The 22,531-nt window shown below is 38.6% G+C and overlaps 2 protein-coding genes across 2 annotated transcripts; one reads left to right on the top strand and one right to left on the bottom strand.

The window, feature by feature from the left end:
* Positions 1 to 4,140: 4,140 nt before the first annotated feature.
* LOC141600800 (uncharacterized) lies at positions 4,141 to 8,392 on the top strand. Its single transcript, XM_074421051.1, has 4 exons — positions 4,141 to 4,902; positions 5,296 to 5,422; positions 5,568 to 7,740; positions 7,801 to 8,392. Exons 1-4 carry the CDS (start codon positions 4,141 to 4,143, stop codon positions 8,390 to 8,392), a joined length of 3,654 nt encoding a protein of 1,217 aa, XP_074277152.1.
* A 7,445-nt stretch (positions 8,393 to 15,837) lies between these two features.
* LOC141600799 (uncharacterized) lies at positions 15,838 to 17,236 on the bottom strand. Its single transcript, XM_074421050.1, has 3 exons — positions 17,037 to 17,236; positions 16,441 to 16,780; positions 15,838 to 15,846 (listed from the first exon to the last, which is right to left on the bottom strand). The coding sequence occupies exons 1-3, from the start codon at positions 17,234 to 17,236 to the stop codon at positions 15,838 to 15,840; spliced, it is 549 nt and encodes a 182-aa protein (XP_074277151.1).
* Positions 17,237 to 22,531: the final 5,295 nt, after the last annotated feature.

The raw sequence follows: 22,531 nt of genomic DNA, 5'->3' as shown, positions 1-22,531 counted from the left end.
TAACTGAATAAATTGAACTGAATTGAATAGTGTTGAATTAAATTGGACTGAATTAAAGTGAATTAAATAGAGCTGAAATAAAAGATATTGTGAAAAGATGAGCTAAACTGAATTGAATAGGGCTGAGTTAAATTGAAATGAGTTAAATTTAAGTCAGAAAAAACAAGGCTTTAAAATGACAAAATCGATTAAAATTGACTCAAATTTTGAATCATAGAACCTAGAGTTACCATCAAATTATAATTGAGTCGACCCAAACTTACACAGTTTTTGTAATATCACATGTTAATTGAAGAGGTTCTTTAAGTTAGGTATCTCATTGAAAAGCTCCGTTGATAAGTTTATATGACTATTTATTCATATCAACAAAACACACCTTCTTTTTTGGAAGGTCGGGGTAAAAACTCTACAGTGAAGTATGTTTGTTAAGGAATAGTTTTAGGATGGGTGACCTTTTTGTGTGTAAATGTAATACCCCATAAAATTATATAATTTATTTATAATTAATTCGTATTTTATATTGTATATTACTTAATTAAGCATGTTAGGAGTCAGGAACTGGTAGTATGGATGAGCCGTGTGTGGGCCGAGTGTGACTCGTGTAGGCCGAGTGCCTCGAGTGACCTTTGGGTTTTCTTAAGTTGTTTAATTACGACTCGGAGTATATAAACCCTCTAACTTACCACACAAACCTTTTAATCATTCTTAAAACAAATAAGAGAGGAAAAAAGAAAGAGGACCAAGAGGAGAGGAGCAACGGCGGGACGGTTTGGGCACGAGTTTCGAGACGATTTCGCTAAATTTCACCCTATTGATAGTAAGTATGATTCTATGATTCATCTAGTTCATTTTAATAATTGTTTATAGTGAATTTATGATTATTGACTCAAACCTTAGGTGGGAATTTGGGGTTTTTAGTATTATAATGATGAGACGGTTTAATACTGACGAATTATTGTTGAATAACGAATAACTGAGGACCAAGGGGTGTCAGGCAGTCATGACCGACGTGCGTGTGACTGTGGCTTGACCAAGGGTGGTCTCGGGGATCACGGGTAGTCGTGGTTGGCCTCGGGTGCAGCGCGTGCCGTAGCCTAGTGTAACACCCCCATCTACCAAGGCTTACCTTAATAAATGGAAGTGCTACCATCTCGGTTGCCCGAGGTAGTATGTATTAAATAGACCATCAAGAAACCACATTATTACAATTAGTCGATTACATAACTTTAAACTCCAACCACAGAAAATACAACTCCAACTAAACAAAACCAAAGTCTAAACATGAAAGCGGAAGCTAGCTAGAAGACTCGACGATACTCCCATCCATCCCGCGAGAAGCTCAACTAATCAAAACCCGCTAGACATCTAATCACCATTCCCCAATGGATCACCGCAGGTTTTGAAAACATGAAAGGGGTCAGTCAACTACACAATAAAACAACAACAACAACAACAACAACAAGAAAAAACCATCCGGTTTAATCTTGCAACAACACAATCTCCAACCTCCAAGTATATTGTCTGAACTGCAGCCCAGATATGCCAGATTACCCATCGCAACAGGTACCTACACCGCCAGTGGTAGACCGCAGTCTTGTCACCTAAAGCCCCGCTCATCGCAACGAGCGAACCTTGATCATTAATGTGCATGCACATCCCCCTTGTGACGGGAGCCACAAGGGACGAACATGGGGGTAAAGACCATCTCCCGACAATGGCTCCACAATCATACCAATAATGCCAATAACATCAAAACACCGCAATATTATCACAACAAGGAAATCATACAATATCACATCACTTATAATCAATCGTACAAAAGACTGAGTAGGGAAACCCTACCTTATTCGTAAACTCCGCAAATCAACACAACAACGAGGCTAGAACTGCTCTTCTACGAAATCTCCACCTAACAACCATAATCAACCATATACTAAATTATAATCCATCACTAACTAACCACTTCCCAAAAACCAACGTAATCTAGGTTTTGCAACAAAATCGACTTAAAGCAATAAGATAGAAATCTAGGACTTACAAACTAATAGACGCGCGAACTACGAAATTCGAACACCGAAATGATAGGTCCTTGCTTGATAGTTGATTAGAGTGATTAAGGAGTGAATTAGGTTGTAAAAATGATTATCAAATGTTAATGACGACGGAAACGTTTAATATATACTCCTTAATCATTCTAATCAAAACCGCTCGACAAAACGACTCAGACTGGGCACTCGGTCGAGTACCTGACATACTCGACCGAGTACGCCATATTCGACCGAGTACAACCATATTCGACCGAGTACAACCTCACTCGGTCGAGTTCTACCATGTCAGTAGCCTGACCATAATTACCCAACAGATATACTCGGTCGAGTGCACTCTACTCGACCGAGTACTAGACCATCAGAAACGAGTAGTATTACAGTCTTCCCTTCTTAAAACGAACTTCGTCCCCGAAGTTCAAACTCATATCTGAAAAAAAAAACATAAACACCACTCGACACAACACTAACCAACACCAACTATTACCCAAAATATAACCAAAAGACGAAAGATAACTCAAAGGTACTACTAAAAATGACTTCTAATATCCTAAAAACATATGCGATCATCTCCTCCCCCCCTCTTAAAAGAATAAGGTTACGTCCTCGTAACCAAGCATACCTAATCAAATAAATGCGGATAACGCTCCTTCATTACTTCCTCCGGCTCCCATGTAGCTTCTTCAACCTCATGGTTAGACCATAGCACTTTGAGCAAGGTAGTTTCACCATTCCTTGCCTTTCGCACTTTACGATCCAATATCTTCCTTGGCATCTCCACATAAGTTAACGCTTCATCCAAATCGATATTCTCAACCACTAGCACATGAGACGGGTCACTTACATGTGGGAAATATTGGTATACTTCCTCTAGAAATATTCGGATTATAACGAAATTATAATAATAAAAATGCGAGTCATAAATGAAATTACATAAACAAAAGAGTAGAGATTATGAATCAACCTTTGGTCCTAGCAATATGGCCTAAGAACAATATCGAAATCGATATTCTCCTAATCGTTGCACCCAAAATGCTATGAGAAATGCCTTTGTTCTTGCTAGAGAGAGATCCCCAAAATTGTTATGAAATTTTTAGGGTGTTTGTGTGAGTGATGAGAGAATTAGGTCAAAAAGAATAAGAAGAAAAATAATCTTTTTTCCTTCTTAAAAACCGTCCAAATGAAGAGTGAATTAGAGGAAGATTTTTTTCTTCCTCTTTTTCCTCTTATTCGGTTTTCACCAACCCAAAAATAAGGAGAAAAATCTTCTTATTTTTGGTTATTCTCAAAATGTATATAATGTGTATTTTATTTCAATTGTCATATTTATGTCGACATGTATTAATAAGTCTGTACACAACAGATTGTAGTCGAATTATTAATACCGGTCTGTCAACATTTTATTATGACAATTCCGCATAATATATACATTAACTACAAATATTACATATTTATAATTCGCTAATTAAATATAACTGGTTACGTTTAATTACGAATTAACATCTTAATTCGTTTAAGCTAACATTATATACATTAATTAAATATAACTGTTTATATTCAATTTACGAATTAACAGTTGATTCGTCTCAGCTAAAATTATTTAATTGTATTAATTAATCGTCTCATCATTACATTGACTAACCTTTTAGTCAAATACATGGACTAACCTTTTAGTCATATAAGGCATCAATGTGATTATATTTTCATACAATCACATCTCTCACACACATCCTTTAGGTGTGACTTTTAGGGACCAGTTGATCACCGCCATCAGTATGATAATAACGTCAAAATTTTAGCAAGCCAACCGTTATTAAGTAAACGTTAATCAACTGATAAAATACTAAGTATACCCTTGTGAACCTATAAGAGATTTATATATGTTATCACACTAACTGTGGAGGACACAAGCTCCAACAAACTCCCACTTGTCACTGAGGAGGACGAGGACCTGCAGGAAGGTTGGCTACTTCGTCATGGAGGAAAGGACGTCCCTGTTCTGCCAACTATCCATGAGGAGGAAGCTTCTGATGAGCTCTTATAGTTTACCCATGAGGACATCAAAACAGAGGTAGAATTTTGGTCTCATTCTGTTATGTGTTACATCTTGGGTGCAAACCCCCCCTGGGCTTTGGTTGAGGACTATATTTATACTGTCTGGGGTAGGTTTGGAGTGGAACGAGTCTCGTTTTTGGATAATGGAGTATTTCTTGTTAGATTTACTAAGAATGAGGATAGGGATGCTCTGCTGCAGTCTGGATATTATCTCTATGATAACAAGCCTATTGTTATTAAGCCATGGACTGTGGATATGGAGCTTGTTAAGGCAAAAGTTGATGTTGTTCCTGTATGGGTGAAATTGTTTAATGTTCCTCTGAAATTTTGGGGAAGTTGCTTACCAGCAATTGCTGGATTAGTGGGTAAATTTGTTAAAAAAGACCAAGACACTCATGAAAAAGTTAGGCTTAGTTATGCTAGGGTAATGGTGGAATTGGCTATGGACCAACCCTTGCCTGCAAAAGTCAAGTTCTTGGATGAATCAGGGAATTTGGTTTTTGTGCCTGTGGAGTATGAGTGGAAACCTATCTCATGTACTAGCTGTAATGGGATAGGGCATAATGCTACACAGTGTAAGAGACCAGTTAAGAAACCTTCAAAACCAAAACAAAAGGCCAAACAGGTTTGGAAGCCTGTTCAAATAGACAAGGTTCAAGTAGCTGTTGTGAATCCTGTGAGCAATTCTCCTATTCTAACACCTACCAATTTTCCTCCTCTTCACACAGTTAGATCTGTACCTATACAATCTACTCCAGCAAAGAATATTATGAGATTGAATAGGCAGGAGAATGTTGTGGGGGTAAGATTATCTACCAAATTTAGTAAGTACTCCTTTTTAGATGCTCTGAATAACTCTAATGCTTCCAGGGGGGGGGGGGGGGGGGGGTAGTAGAGAGTGGCAAGGACCCCCCTGAGGACACTCTCAATGCATAGCATAGGTTTCTGGAATATTAGGGGTCTTAATGACCTGAATAAGCAGAAGGTGGTTAAATGGTTTTTGCACAATAATGGAGTGGGTTTGTTTAGCTTACTAGAAACTAAGCTGAAACCTGGAACTCTCTTGAATAAAAACACTTCAATTTGTGATGGTTGGAGCATTTCCACTAACTGCAGTTGGCATAAAGGAGGTAGGATTTGGATTTTTTGGAAACTATACTGTTTTGAGGCTAACTTTATTTCCTACAATGCTCAGCATATTCATATGGTGGTAACATCTAGAGCTGATAATAAGACCTTTAAGCTCACAATGGTTTATGCTTTTAATGGTTTGGAGGAAAGGGTGGCTTTATGGAATATTTTGAAAGAGATTTCCCTTGATTGTAGTGCACCTTGGCTGTGGTTAGGGGATTTTAATACTGTTTTGTCACCAAAGAGAGAAAGATTAGGGGCAACACTACGATCTTTGAAATGCGGATTTCCGGGATTGTGTTTCTATCTGTGGCATGGAAGATATACCCTCTACAGGTGCTTTGTTTACCTGGTATAATAAGCAAAACCCTGCTGATAGAGTCTATAACAGGCTGGATAGGGCAATGGGTAATCAAGCTTGGCTGGAAGAATTTGGGGATAATTATGCACACTTTCATCCTGAGGGTTTGTTTGACCACTGCCCCTGTACAGTATTGACTACTCACTCTACTTTGGGGGGTAAGAAAAATTTCAAGTATTTTAATATGTGGGGCTCTGCTAGTCAGTTTAAGAATATTGTTGAGAATGTGTGGAGCATTCATGTTCAAAGGACAAAGATGTTTTCTATTATTAAGAAGCTGAAAGCTTTGAAACCTGCTTTGAAAAGTCTGAATAAGTGCTGCTTTTCTGATATAGAAAACAGCACTACTATTGCAACAGTGGCCCTTGAAAATATTCAGAAGATGCTGGTTGAGAACCCTGGTGACATTGTTTTACTACAGCAGGAGATGGATATGGCCCATGACTTGAAGGAACTTATTTCAGCTAGGGATAGTTTTTTGATTCAGAAAGCCAAGGTCCAATGGTCTTTGGAAGGAGATCTAAATACTAATTACTTTCACCATGCTATTAAAAAAAGAATTTATCTTAATAAGGTGTTCCAAATTGAGGATATGACTGGAAGATCTTGTACTGATGGTGATTCTATTCAGGCTGCTTTCCTTGAATATTATCAATCTCTTCTGGGGTCTCAGACTGAGACTGAGAAAGTGAACCTGACTGTTGTGAGGAATGGAGCTTGCTGTACTGCTGAACATTGGAATATTTTGAGCAAGCCTGTTACTGCTGAGGAGGTTAAGCAGTGTTTGTTTAGCATCCCTAAGGGGAAATCCCCTGGACCTGATGGTTATGGGAGTCAATTTTTTAGAGATGCTTGGGAGATTATTGGTGATGAGATTTGTGTTGCAGTGCAAAATTTCTTTGATACTGGCAAATTGTTGACTCAGATTAATGCTACCATCATTACTCTTATCCCTAAGATGGAAAGACCTGAGACTGTTAAGCACTATAGACCTATTTCCTGTTGTAATGTGATTTACAAAACTATATCCAAGCTGCTGTGTGCTAGGCTTGCTGTTATTTTGCCTGACATCATCAACAGGAATCAAGGAGCCTTTGTGAAAGGGAGAAGCATCCTTGAAAACATCTTTATTTGCCAAGATTTGGTCAGGCTTTACAATAGGGGTATGGCTTCTCCTAGGTGTATGTTTAAAATGGATTTGCACAAGGCTTATGATACTATAGAGTGGAAGTTTGTGGATCAAATGCTGTCAGCTCTTAAATTTCCTCCTAAATTCCATCAGTTGATAATGGCTTGTCTTACTTCTCCTACCTACACTTTGAACTTGAATGGTGCTCATTTTGGTTATTTCCCTGGAAAGAGGGGTTTAAGGCAAGGAGACCCTATTTCTCCTCTCTTATTTTGCATTTGTATGGAGTATCTCTCAAGAATTATGCATTATGCTGCTAATACTTGGCATTTCAGATATCATACCCTATGCAAGAGTCTAAAACTGACTCATCTTCTATTTGCTGATGATTTACTGATGTTTTGCAAAGGGGACAGTCAGTCTATCATGTTGCTCCTTAGAGTAATGGCTACCTTCTCTGCAGCTTCTGGCCTGAAAGTCAATGCTGCCAAGTCTGAGGTTGTCTTCAATGGAGTAGCTGCTAACTTGAAAGCTGATATCATTCAGGTCTCAGGGTTCCAGGAAGGTACATTGCCTTTTAAATACTTGGGAATCCCAATTCAACCTGGCAGGCTTTTAAGGAGGGACTGTAAAATTCTCACTGATAAAATTGTAAGGAAAATTAGAGGTATTGGGGCAAGGAAGCTCAGCTATGCAGGCAGACTGGTTCTCATTAATTTTGTGCTGAATACCTTGCATAACTATTGGGCATCTATCTTTCTTATTCCTAAGTGTGTGATTCATCAAATTGAAGCTATTTGCAGGAATTTTTTATGGGACAATAGCTCTGAATACAATAGGGCTCCTTTGGTTGCTTGGAATGATATTTGCCATACTAAGAGGGAAGGAGGACTAGGGATTAAAAATGCTGGGGTGTGGAATGTGGCTAGTGTGGGGAAGTTGGTGCACTGGCTGTATACTAAAGCTGATAGGTTATGGGAATTATGGATTGATCATGTTTACCTCAAAGGAGCTGACTGGTCTAACTATCATCCACCTCCAGATTCTAATTGGAACTAGAGGAATATCTGTAAAACTAGGGAGCTTCTGTCTGGTGGTTATCAGGGTCATCACTGGACTGGGCAACCTACTGGTACTGGTTATACTGTTAGTTCTGGATACTGTTGGTTACAGGGCACACACCCTCATGTCCAATGGTACTCTGATGTTTGGAGTATATGGAATATACCTAAGCATGCATTTATAGGATGGTTGGTTCAGAGGAAGGCTCTTAATACTCGTGTTAAACTAGCAAGACTGAGCCTGTGCATCTCTGATAGATGTTTTTTGTGTGAAGCAGCTGCTGAGTCTCATAAGCATCTGTTTACAGACTGTGTCTACACTTCTAAGGTGAATACTGGAGTTGAGAATTGGTTGCACCTTACTCTTACTGGTAGTGTTGGTTATACCAAGCTTCAGAGGAAGATTTGTCGTTTGGCTAAGATGGCAATTTGGTATAATATATGGTATGTCAGGAACATTTGCAGATTGGAACATAAAGTGAAGAAGCCTGAGTATGTTGTATCTGAGATCATAGCACAAGTTCGTCAAAGAATTGTTCACAAGATAGATAGCATAGAGAAGTTAAAGAATAGAGATTGGTTAGTCAAGTTAAATATTTGTCTCATGTAATGGTGTAGGCTTTCAATGCCTAACACATGAATGCTTTAGCTTGTAATATCTTTTCTATTAATACAAAAGCTCACATTTAACCAAAAAAAAAGAGTATACCCTTGTGAACCTATAAGAGATTTATATATGTTATCACACTAACTCTGGAGGACACAAGCTCCAACAAACTCCCACTTGTCCTCACAAGTGTGTGTGCGATAATCGATTCTCATATCCTAAAATTTCTGCCACTCAATGTAAAATAATTTGCAAAATCCGTATTCACAAAGGTCGTATTTTACAAGTGATCAATATCAAGAGTGGTTTTCCCGACTAGAGAGTAACTTAACTGATAAACGAATCATCATTCGAGCATGGCCATGCATTTCAGTTACAACTCCTCGAGTGGCCCTGAGAAATAACTAAAGCTGATAAAGGTTGGATATTTTCTTCAACTCGAATCCTGCAGATATAAGTACAGTATGAAATGACCCAGTGAAAATATGCTTAGCCTCCAGTTACGGTCGACCATGAGAAAGAAACCAAAGTCACCCAAAAACTGCCTTAATCTCAAGAGACAATCGATAGTCAAAAGAATCGACTCTAGGAACACAATGGACGTCAAATCCACGACCTGGCACCGAATGTTTTTAAACATTTAGGACTCCATTACGTTGTCACAATTTGTCCTACGAGGTATCGTTATAACTCGCATCTGTGATCGATCAGCCAACTGTTTGACTTATGGCTCGTTGAACCCACCATCAATCAACTTCACAAAATAATAGCCAGAGTTATCAACTCATGTAGGCGATTACGGACCAAAACAAATATAATGTAATTCAGTTCACTTTGTGGCGTTCAATGTTGTCGTACAATCCACATGAAAAACAAAATATGAAATAATACGATTAAGTTATACATAGTATATGAAAAAGATAATGTATCGAATCCATAATCAACTACTACAACTCAGGAACACGTTTAATTCCCATGGAAATAACATGCCCTTCATGCTTATCATATGACAATGGTTTAGTGAGAGGATCCGCGATGTTGTCATCCGAAGCTATCTTGTCAATCACTATCTCCTCTTGCTCCACGTAATCACGGATTAAGTGAGCCTTTCGATGTACATGTCTAGACTTGTTGCTAGACTTAGGCTCCTTAGCCTGGAAGATGGAACCTCTATTGTCACAATAGATGGTGATTGGGTCATTCGAACTAGGAACTATGGATAGTCCTTGTAAGAATTGACGCATCCATATAGATTCCTTTGCTGCTTCTGAAGCGGCATAGTACTTGGATTCAGTAGTAGAATCTGCTACAACATTCTGTTTGGAACTCTTCCAGCTGACCACAGCACCATTAAGAGTAAAGACGAATCCAGACTGAGATTTCAAATCATCTCGATCTGTTTGGAAGCTAGCATCTGCGTAACCGATTGCACATAGTTTAGTATCTCCTCCATAAGTCAATACCCAATCCTTAGTCCTCCGTAGGTACTTAAGGATGTTTTTAACAGTTATCTAGTGTGTTTCACCTGGATTCTTTTGGTACCGACTCGTCATACTCAATGCATATGCCACGTCTGGACGTGTGCATATCATGGCATACATGATTGATCCTATTGCAGATGCATAAGGAACACGACTCATGCGACCCCTTCAGGTGTCGTGGGTGACTGAGACTTGCTCAAATGCATCCCAGACGTCATTGGAAGGTTCCCCTTCTTGGAGTTGGTCACGCTGAACCTCTCAAGAATCTTATCCAAATAAGACTCCTGACTCAGTGATAACATCCGTCGTGATCTATCTAGATAGATACGGATTCCCAATATGCGTTGTGCCTCACCCAGATCTTTCATCTGGAAATGGTTCTTCAACCATCCTTTTACCGAAGATAAGAGAGGAATGTCATTCCCAATCAAGAGTATGTCATCAACATACAATATCAAGAAAACAATCTTGCTCCTACTCGACTTGATATATAAGCATGGTTCCTCGACCGATCGATGGAAACCATACTCTTTTATCACCTGGTCGAAACGATGATTCCAACTACGAGAAGCTTGCTTAAGTCCATAAATGGAACGCTTAAGATTGCACACTTTCTTAGGATTTTCAGGATCTATGAAACCTTCGGGTTGTACCATGTACAATTCTTCCTCCAAATAACCGTTTAAGAAGGCGGTTTTCACATCCATCTGCCAAATTTCATAGTCATAAAAAGCGACAATCGCTAAGATTATCCGAATGGAACGCAGCATAACTACGGGTGCAAAAATTTCATCATAATGCAATCTGTGCACTTGAGTGAAACCTTTTGCCACTAGTCGTACCTTATAGGTATCTGGTTGCCCGTCTACAGAATGCTTTATTTTGTAAAGCCATTTGCACTGTAGAGGCTTTACCTTATTAGGTAAATCAACAAGATCCCATACGTCATTCTCATACATGGAGTCCATCTCAGATTGCATGGCTTCAAGCCATAGCTTTGAGTCGGAACAGGCCATAGAACCTTTATAGGTAGCGGGTTCATTACTCTCTAGGAGTAAAACGTCATTTTCCTCGACCATACAAATATATCTATCTGGAGGATTAGAGACTCTACCTGACCTCTTGGGTTCCTGAGGAATATTAACCGTATCACTAGTTGAAGGAACAACTTCCTCCATCTGTTCCTCGGTTGTTGTTTCTTGAATCTCCGATAGCTCGAAGGTTCTATTACTTGACTTGTTCTCGAGAAATTCTTTCTCTAAGAACTTTGCACTAGCCGCAACAAAAACTCGATGTTCGGTAGGCGAATAGAAGTAATGACCAAACATTCTTTTTGGATAACCAATAAAGTATGTCTTGACCGATCGTGGGCCGAGCTTATCCTCGTGTCTCCACTTGACATAAGCCTCGCAGCCCCAAACCCGAATAAAGGACAAGTTAGGGACCGTTCCCTTCCACATTTCATATGGACTCTTGTCGACAGCTTTAGACGGACTTCGGTTAAGTATAAGAGCAGCTGACAAAAGAGCAAAACCCCACAATGTATCAGGTACTACCGTTTGACTCATCATGGATCGAATAATATCAAGTAATGTTCGATTTCTCCGTTTGGACACACAATTTAATTGAGGTGTTCCAGGTGGAGTTAACTGCAAAACTATTCCACAGTCTTTAAGGTGTTGATCAAACTCATTTGAAATATATTCGCCACCCCGATCTGAACGGAGTGCTTTAACCTTTCTTCCCAGTTGGTTCTCAACCTTATTCTAGTATTCTTTGAATTTTTCAAAAGACTCACTTTTATGCTTCATTAAGTAGACATATCCGTATCTACTCAAATCGTCCGTGAAAGTGATAAAATATCTATAGCCGTCTCTTGCGGTAATTGACATAGGTCCACATACATCAGTATGTATGAGTCCTAATAGGTCACTAGCGCGCATTCCAACACCTTTGAAGGAAATTCGAGTCATTTTGCCGATAAGACATGATTCACACGTGCCAAATGTAGAAAAATCGAATGAGTTTCTTTACACGTTTTTCATTTATGTGTCCCATTCGACAATGCCATAGATAAGTTTGATCTTTGTCACCAACCTTTAATTTCTTATTATTCACATGTAATATATCTGTGGTTTGATCTAAGATGTAAATTCTATTCATGGAAACTGCTTTGCCATAAACCATTTCATTAAAAGAGAAAATACAGCTATTATCCTTTATTGAAAATGAAAAACCGTCTTTATCAAGTACGGAAACAGAAATAATGTTCTTAGATAAACTGGGTACATAGTAACAGTTATATAAATATAACTCAAAACCACTTGGGAGTTGGATTACGTATGTTCCCTTTGAGTCTGCACCAACTCTAGCTCCATTCCCGACTCGCAGGTCCACATCACCCTTTGCGAGAGGTGTGATGTTTTTTAGGCCCTGCAAATGATTACACAGATAAGAACCACAACCAGTATCAAGTACCCAAGTTCCGAAACTTGCATGGTTAATCTCAATCATATGAATATAAGATGACATACCAACATGAGTGACGCGGCCTGCTTTTATGTCCTCACGGTACACGGGACAGTTCCTCCTCCAATGTACAGTCTTGTGACAATGGTGGCATTCAACGTTACCGTCCTTGATCTTTGCCTTGCCTAGTGAGCTACTAGTCTCACCAGGCCCACTCTTACCGTTTCCTGACTTTTTAAACTTTGCTTTTCCTACAGTTAGGTTGCCGTGAGCTTTGCCCTTACCCTTATTCTTGTTGGAAATCATGAGAACATCTTGCTTCATGCTCCCACTCAATTTCATATCCTTCTCGGTCTGTACGAGAAGTGAGTGTAGCTCATGAGGACTTTTCTTCATGTCATTCATGTAGTAATTTACCCCGAAGAGGGCAAAACCATCATGAAGTGAATGAAGCATACGGTCAATGACTATGCTCTCACTGATTTTGCAATCAAGTGCCTCCAGTTTCTCGACATTCTTAATCATGTTAAGAATGTGTGGGCTAACCGGTTGGCCCTTCTGGAGTTTTGCATCAAAGAAGCGACAGGTATGCTCATAAGTAACGATTCTCGGTGCTTTTGAGAACTCATTAGTGAGCGTGGTGAAAATCTTGTTTGCACCTTGGGCAATGAAGCGTCTTTGCAAATTGGTTTCCATTGCAAAAATGAGTACGTTCTTTATCGCACCCGCTTCCATAACGAAGTCACTATAAGCAATTGACTCGTTAGCTCTTGCATTGGGGACTGGGTTTGGCGGTATTGGCTCAGTTAAGTACTCGAGCTTACCGTCAGCAATGGCAGCATTCCGTAATGATGCCTCCCAGTCTGCAAAGTTGGACCCGTCATTCTTCAGTCGTGTGAACTGATTCATGTGGTCCATGAAAGCTTTTAGCCAAGACTGGCGTTCAAGTGTGGCACTTGGCATAGGGATATCATTATTTCCAGCCATTTGTTGTAAGCAGTATTATCAAAATAAAACGTATTCTACACTGCGAAAAGAAGAAAAATATAATAAGCATACTCATCGTTATGATTTAAATCTAATGCAATACTGTTATAACGCGAAGACTCAAGCATTTATACAATTGACCTCCCTCAAGAATTATATAAATGATTCCAAGACTCAATTATCTGTAAATGGATAAGCCAACCTTTTGGCTAATTCTACTTTTAGAATTCTTGGTCGATAAATTTCTGTAAATTCTATCTTTAGTCCATCATAATCACGAGAAACTCTTCGGATTATAATGTTGAGGTAAACTAAGTCAACACAAACTACTTACCCAACGTAGAAGGGGTCATATGGAGAGTAAGGTCCTATATGCCTACCGACGAAGAAGGGATTCATAGTTGTTTGGCCTTATAAAGACTAGTCTCAATTTCAGTTTTAGAGGAAGATCCCATCAACTTTATTTTAATTCATTTTAAGTGAACTAATATCTAGCATGCGAGAATGAATAAACTAAGATGATGGCTTAAAATTGTGTGTCATCTGTATGTCTATGAAAACTAACATCCAAACTATATGAGTCAATTTTCATGCATTTAAGTAGTAGGTGGTTTGGTTTAGGCGGAATATGATGCACTAACTATTATGCAATGAAAACCAATAAGAATGGAAAAACGTAAAACAAATTAAAGTCCTAGTGTGGCCTATCTACCAAAATGAACATAAATACAACTTTGGAATCCATTCTTGGACCCGAGAAGCTTGTCTTGATGTTCCATCTTGGTCCATGTAGCGGGAGTGAGCAATCCAATCTCCATCTTTAGTCTTCTCAAAATTACAATTAAAAATTACATAATAAACCTATTTACATTCTAATTTCAAAACCATAATATAAAAGAAAACTAAAGGAGATACGAGATCTCAATATTACATTAAAATTATGTTTCCATCATTACGAAAACATAATTAACTAAGGCCACACTAGGTATTACAAATTACAACCGATTGCAAAAATACGTAAATAAAACCATTCAACGAAACATTCAACTAAATAAAAAGTATCAACTATAAATTAATCATGCAAGACATAATTCCTTAATTATGTAGAGTAATTTATCCAAACCACCTATTTAAATGATCAAATTATGTGATAATTCCTCAATTACTCACAATAATTCCAATCTTAATACATATTAACTTGTAATATGAATTAATCCAACATTATTTTAAACCTCTTTAAAATAATTAGGTATCTTAAATTTGTGAACTTTTTCACAACTAGAAATTATACATTATAAATAATGTATAAAGATTATTGGCAAAAAATAAACAATTTTTTTTTTATAATTGCCCACGGCATGCACTAAAAAGGAAAAAAAAACAGATTTTTTTTCAATGCTCTCGGCATTAGCCTAAAAACAAAAAAAAAAAAAAAAAAAAAATTCTTAAAATGCTCTCGGCATTTCCATAAAAACGAAAAAAAAAACAATTTTTTTTCTAATGGTTGCGACATTTTTGCCCTAAAACCGATTTTTTTTCTTAAACAACTAATTTGTTATGAACAATTGTTTAATGTTGCTATTATAACAAAATTGGCATAATCATCCTTTTAATTTAAACATATATTCAAACTAGATGATTCAATTTAACCTATTAAAATGAATATCTAAATCATGATTAAACCGATCATCACAATTGATTTGAACATTTGTTAAATTAACTTGTATGCCAAAAACTATATAGCAAAAACAATTGAACAACATCAAACAATTTCCATTTACATTTCAATTTAATTCTTATTAAATCAAAACATCTACAAATTTATCATATTATCATTTTAACATATTAAAACCAATAAATCAAATGGAAATAAAACAACAAAACGAAAAAAATCATCTCGGCTGAAAACTTTTTGCGGCCGAATGCCCTTATTTTTTTCTTTCAAAATTTTTTGTTTAAATTCATTTATGATAATCATATAAAATAATTTCGTGGCCTATGCTCTTATATCACTTGTGGGAAATATCGGTATAATTTCTCTAGAAATATTCGGATTATAACGAAATTATAATAATGAAAATGCGAGTCATAAATGAAATTACATAAACAAAAGAGTAGAGATTATGAATCAACCTTTGGTCCTAACAATATGGCCTAAGAACAATATCGAAATCGATATTCTCCTAATCGTTGCACCCAAAATGCTATGAGAAATGCCCTTGTTCTTGCTAGAGAGAGATCCCCAAAATTGTTATGAAATTTTTAGGGTTTTTGTGTGAGTGATGAGAGAATTAGGTCAAAAAGAATAAGAAGAAAAATAATCTTTTTTCCTTCTTAAAAACCGTCCAAATGAAGAGTGAATTAGAGGAAGATTTTTTTTCTTCCTCTTTTTCCTCTTATTCGATTTTCACCAACCCAAAAATAAGGAGAAAAATCTTCTTATTTTTGGTTATTCTCAAAATATATATAATGTGTATTTTATTTCAATTGTCATATTTATGTCGACATGTATTAATAAGTCTGTACACAACAGATTGTAGTCGAATTATTAATACCGGCCTGTCAACATTTTATTATGACAATTCCACATAATATATACATTAACTATAAATATTACATATTTATAATTCGCTAATTAAATGTAACTGGTTACGTTTAATTACGAATTAACATCTTAATTCGTTTAAGCTAACATTATATACATTAATTAAATATAACAGTTTATATTCAATTTACGAATTAACAGTTAATTCGTCTCAGCTAAAATTATTTAATTGTATTAAATAATCGTCTCATCATCACATTGACTAACCTTTTAGTCAAATACATGGACTAACCTTTTAGTCATATAAGGCATCAATGTGATTATATTTTCATACAATCACATCTCTCACACACATCCTTTAGGTGTGACTTTTAGGGACCAGTTGATCACCGCCATCAGTATGATAATAACGTCAAACTTCTAGCAAGCCAACCGTTATTAAGTAAACGTTAATCAACTGATAAAATACTAAGTATACCCTTGTGAACCTATAAGAGATTTATATATGTTATCACACTAACTGTGGAGGACACAAGCTCCAACATTACATACTTTCGAAGTTGAGATACATGAAACACATTATACACCCGATCAAGAGCTGGTGGTAAAGCTATTCGGTAAGCCACTTCACCTATCCGATCTAGTATCTCATAAGGTCCTACAAATTTCTGGCTCAACTTCTCTCTCTTGCCAAACCTCATAACGCCGTGCATAGGTGACACTTTTAAAAGAACCTTGTCACCCACCTCGAACTCAATATCTCTTCGATGCAAATACGCATAACTCTTTTGCCGATCCTGAGCTGCCTTCATCTTTTGTCGAATCAAATGTAGCTGCTCAATCATATCTTGTACCATTTGTGGTCCCAAAACCACAGCTTCAACATTATCATCCCAACACACTAGACTCCTACACTCTCCCCATACAGTGCCTTAAATGGTGCCCTCCCAATACTCGTGTGATAGCTGTTGTTATATGAAACTCAATCAAATTAAGCCGATATTCCCAACTTCCACCAATCTCCATCACACAAGCTCGCAACATGTCTTCTAATATCTTGATGGTCCTTTCAGTTTGACCGTCTGTCGCAGGATGGAATGTCGTGCTCATCTTTAAGGTAGTTCCCATCAAATCCTGCAACTCTTGCCAAAACCGTGATATAAACCTCGCATCTCTATCAGACACAATATCCTTTGATAGCCCGTGTAGTCTTACTACATGCATTCTGTATCCATTAGCCAGCTGAAACTTACTCCAAGTATCCTTCATTGGGATAAAATGAGTTGACTTTGTCAGGCGATCAACAATCACCCAAATTATATTATTACCATGCTGAGTCCTCGGTAACCCCACAATGAAGTCCATGGATATCGATTCCCATTTCCATTTAGGTATTTCAAGTGACTGAATCTTACCTTGTGGTCTCCGATGCTCCCCTTTAACTCTTTGGCAAGTCAAACACCTAGCCACGAACTCCGCTACTTCTTTCTTCATTCTGGGCCACCAAAATGTCTTCTTTAAGTCGTTGTAGAGCTTGTCACATCCCGGATGTACCGAATAAGGAGTGAAATAAGCCTTCGTCATAATTAGTTTCTTAAACTCGGCATCATTAGGTACACACCACCTCTCATCGAATCAGACACTCCCATTTATATGGATCTAAAATCTCAAAACAACACCCTTCTTCACTCCGGTCTTCCACTCTTGAATCTTAGGATCAAGCACCTTTTTCCTTTTGATGTCATCATAAAGTTCGGGCTCTATAGTCAAATCCCCAATGATATCTCCATTGCGAATCATATGGATCCCCATCTTAGTCATCTCATCTTTCAATTTCATGAATGACATGGCAGTGCATAACGAATGCACACTCTTCCTACTCAAGGTATCTGCAACCACATTAGTCTTCCCGTCGTGGTAGATAATCTACATATCATAGTCACCAATCAACTCCATCCACCTCCTCTGACGCATATTCAGCTCCTTCTGAGTGTAGATATACTTCAAACTCTTATGATCTGAAACACTTTAAAGGTCGCTCCGTATAGATAGTACCTCCAAATTTCACAATACAACTACACCCAACTCTAAATCATGGGTAGGACAGTTCTCTTCATACGGTTTCAATTTCCTCGAAGCATAGGCAATGACTTTCCCGTTTTGCATTGAGACACACCAAAATCTATTCTTCAATGCATCAGTATAAACTTTTAAGTTCTCACTTCCCTTTGACAAAGCTAGGACAGGAGCTGTAGTCAAACGTTCCTTTAATGTTTGGAACACCATCTACAACTCTCATCCCATCGAAATCTTGTCTCTTTCCTCATCAAAGTTGTCATAGGCCTAGCGATCTTGGAAAAATCTTTCACGAACCTTCTTTAATATCCAGCCAAACCCAAGAAACTCTGAATTTCAGCAAGATTCTTTGGTGCTACCCAGTTTGACACCGCCTCGATCCGACTAGGATCTTACTTAGCATATAGCTGGTTGTCTCGCAAAGTTTGCAATACCAGCCTCAAATGCTCCTCATGCTCTTCTTTAGTCTTGGAATAGACGAAAATATCATCAATGAAAACCACTACGAATCTATCAAGAAATGGATTGAATATCCAGTTCAAAAGATCCATAAACACTACTGACGTATTTGTCAACCCATAAGGCATCACCACATACTCATAATGATCATACCGCGACCGAAAAGCTGTCTTAGGAATATCTTCATCTGCAACCTCAACCAGTGATAACCCGATATTAGATCAATCTTTGAAAATACTCGGCTCCACTTAACTGGTCAAAAAGATAATCAATCCTCGGTAAAGGATACATGTTCTTCACGGGAACATGGTTTAGCTCTCTTTAGTTGATGAACAACCTCATACTACCATCCTTCTTTTTCACGAATAAAACTAGCACACCCCAAGGCGATACACTAGGCCGAATGTATCTCTTATCTAACAACTCGTTCAGCTGTTTCTTTAATTCTTCCAGCTCCTTTGGTTCCATACGATACAGAGCCTTAGATATAGGCCCCGTCCTTGGTTTAAGCTATACACTGAAGTCATTGTCTCTCTTAGGAGGTAATCCTGGTATCTGCTCCGGAAAGACATCATCAAACTCACCCACAATCGGTATCTCTACTGCTGATGGCTCCTCCATGTGAGTATTCCTCACATGTCAAAGGATCATAGGGCATCCCTTCCTCAAACATGACTTTAAAGTCATAGTTGCAATCATCTTTACCTTGAGTTTCACCACAAACCCCCTGATATGACACTCTAATTCCCTTGGGATCCTTCAAAGAAACCTTTTTCTGACGACAATCTATACCTCAAACCCATTCATAGGAAACTCAAGTAAGTTAACCGGTAAGTCTACTTGCCTAACCACCATAGATACCCCCTTTATACAACTTATGACATGAAAACGACTCCCCCGATGGTATAAACACATTATCTTTTACCAACTCAAACCCACTCAAACCCATTGTTAAAGCATGACCTCTAGACACAAACGAATGGGTTGCCCCTGAATAAAACAAAATGAAAGTTGGTTTATGATTAACAAGAAAAGTACCAGTGACGGCTTGTGCATCATCCTCAGCCGTCTGTTTACCCATCATAAACAGTTTACTGCTACTCTTCTAACCTCCCCCTTTCACCGTAGTCATCGATGTAGTAGGTTTAGCCGCCGAATTCTTGTTTCCACTGTTGTTCGGGCGCTGATAAAATCCACCACTATTGCGGTTATAGCCGCCATTGTTGTTGCTCTGACCACCCTGATTGTTCCATGACCCAGCTGACCTATTAATCGCCATACTCTACTCAGAGCCTGCGAACAGTTCCCCTGATAAGATCGTTGAAAGCCTCCTTCCCCAGCACTCTTACACTCAAATCGCTTGTGGCTGATCCCGCCACAGTTGAAGCAGTGTAAGGTGGAGTTGTCACTCGTACTCCGTCCACCTCTTCCCCCAAAGCGAGATCCTCCACTAAAGCCAGGCCCACAAGAATAAGCTTTAGCCTGCTTGTGGTTACCACGCTTGAAGCTTGACTGGTTACCACCTCATTCTCAGCCTTTCTTTTCTCACTTCCCTTTTTCTTTAGCCTCCTTGGCCATGTCAACCAACTTCTCAGCATGTCCCGCTCTCTTGTAAACCTCCTTTAAGTCCGAGATTACACGAGCCGATAGCTTCTCCATAATCTTCAATGACAGCCTCTTCTCGAAACGGAGAGCCAGATTCAGTTGACTCGGCTCCATGTCCTCCGCATAGCGCGACAGCTCATTAAACTTGTAATAGTATTCAGCCACGGTCATACTATCGGTCATCGTAAAAGTGTCAAACTCGCCCCTCAACTTGCTACGGATATGCTCTGGCACGTAGTAATTCCTCATTACCTTCTTGAACTCCGCCCAAGGAACTGCGGATTCATCCAAGCCTCCAAGTACGTTGTCTGAACTTCAGCCTACATCTGCCAGGTCACCCATTAAAACAGGTATCTACACCGCCAATGGTAGACCGAATCCTTTCCACCTAAAGCCCCGCTCATCGCAACGAGCGAACCCAGATCATTAATGTGCACATCCCCCTTGTGATGGGAGCCATAAGAGGAGAAGATGGGAGTGAAGACCATCTCCCGACAATGGCTCCAAAATTAATACCAATAATGCCAATAACATCAAAACACCACAATATTATCACAACAAAGAAATCATCCAATATCATATCACTTATAATCAATCGTACTAAAGACTGAGTAGCGAAACCCTACCTTATTCGTAATCTCCGCAAATCAACACAACAAGAGGCTAGAACTGTTATTCTGCGAAATCTCCACTTAACAACTATAATCAAGCAAATACTAAATTATAATCTGTCACTAATAATCATTTCCCAAAAACCAACCCAATATAGGGTTTGCAATAAAATCGACTTAAAAGCAATAAGATATAAATCTAGGACTTACAAACTAATAGACGCGCGAACTACGAAATCTCAACACCGAAATGATAGGTCATTGCTTGATAGGTGATTAGAGTGATTACGGAGTTAATTAAGTTGTAAAAATGATTATAAAATATTAGTGACAACGGAAACGTTTAATATATACTCCTTAATCATTCTAATTAAAACCGCTCGATAAAACGGCTCTAGACCGGGCACTCGGTCGAGTACCTGACATACTCGACCAAGTATGCCATATTCGACCGAGTACAACCATATTCGGCCAAGTACAACCCCACTCGTTCGTGTGCTACCATGTCAGTAGCTTGACAAAAAATATCGAACAGATATACTCGATCGAGTGCACCTTACTCGACCGAGTACTAGACCATCATAAACGAGTAGTATTACACCTAGGGTTGGTCGTGGTCTCGGCTTAGGGCCGTTGTAGCATCGTGTATGTTATAAATTATTATGCGATTATATTTATTATGTATTGTTGTAATTGTATTTTGAGTGGAGTTCGTAGAAAATCCTTTCCAGCGTTCTTGAGATACTTGCTGCGACGATATTATCTTGAGGTAGGATTTTTCCTACTCAACTAGTGTTAAATGTTTATTTACCTCATTTGACACAAATACATTGCTGAAATGAAGGTGTAGTGAGTTATATTGCAATAGTTGATATTGTGACGGTCTTATACTGAGTTATACTGAGACTTTGATGAGTATAATACGTGGGAGCGTTGTTCATAATGAGTTTTTGAGTAATATACTACTATGTGGCGGTCTTATACCGAGCCTATCTTGTGAATGGAAATTTCTGTGATTACTTCCGGTTGATATTATTACGAGTTGTGCATTAATAAATTTGTTAAACTGTGTTTGTTGTCTGTAGGGCAATACTGCTATGAGATATTGGTAGGCCAAGCACAGCTGCGGTTGTGGTCCTAGTGTAATATTGGTTGTTCAAGCACAGTTGCGGTTGTGGACCTGAAGATTTGGTAGGCCAGGCACGGGGAAGTAGAAGCGCCGTGGTCCTGATGACATGTGTGATACAGTGACGAGTGCGGTTGGGAGACTGTCTTACGCTTGGGTCGCCTCTTGGAGCTTCCCACTCCAAGATGGACGTGCACATTAAGGACTTGAGTACGAAGGGGCTAGTGTGGTGTCACGACGCCTGGCAGGGGTCCGGTTAGCGCCTGAGCTTGGTATCACGGGTGTGTCCCAAGTACCTGTTTTACGGACTGCGGTCCGGCTGTTTGGTGGGCGGTGCTACGGTACCGTCACCGGGTGGTGGGTACCGTGGGTGTGTCGTTAGTACCGGTGTGGTGGTCACGGTATGGTGGTGGATGTAGAGTCGTGTCTTGTGCATTCCTTTAACATGTTGCATATTTGCATCTTTGTATCGTGTCTTAAGTATTTGTATTATTGAAACTGACGTGTGTTGGTTGTCTGTAAATTGTCACATATTTCCGGGGTGGCCTATGTTGATCCATATGGTATTTCTGATCATATTGGGAGCAGTTTTTGTACAAGTTTGGTTTTGGTATCACGCGGGAGACGGGACGAGCTTCGGGCCTTAGAGTCGAGTTGTGTAGTTAGATGATAGACGACATAGAAGATAGTTGAGTAGTATAATGTATAATTCCCATTTATTATTAATTTAATAGTTATGTAATTTATTAAACCTGTTATTTGTATAAAATATTACTTAATTGT

Source organism: Silene latifolia, chromosome 9 (assembly GCF_048544455.1).
Source record: "Silene latifolia isolate original U9 population chromosome 9, ASM4854445v1, whole genome shotgun sequence".
Classification (NCBI taxonomy): domain Eukaryota; kingdom Viridiplantae; phylum Streptophyta; class Magnoliopsida; order Caryophyllales; family Caryophyllaceae; genus Silene; species Silene latifolia.
The sequence above is the reverse complement of the archived record's forward strand: the minus strand, read 5'-3'. Positions and strand labels throughout refer to the sequence as shown.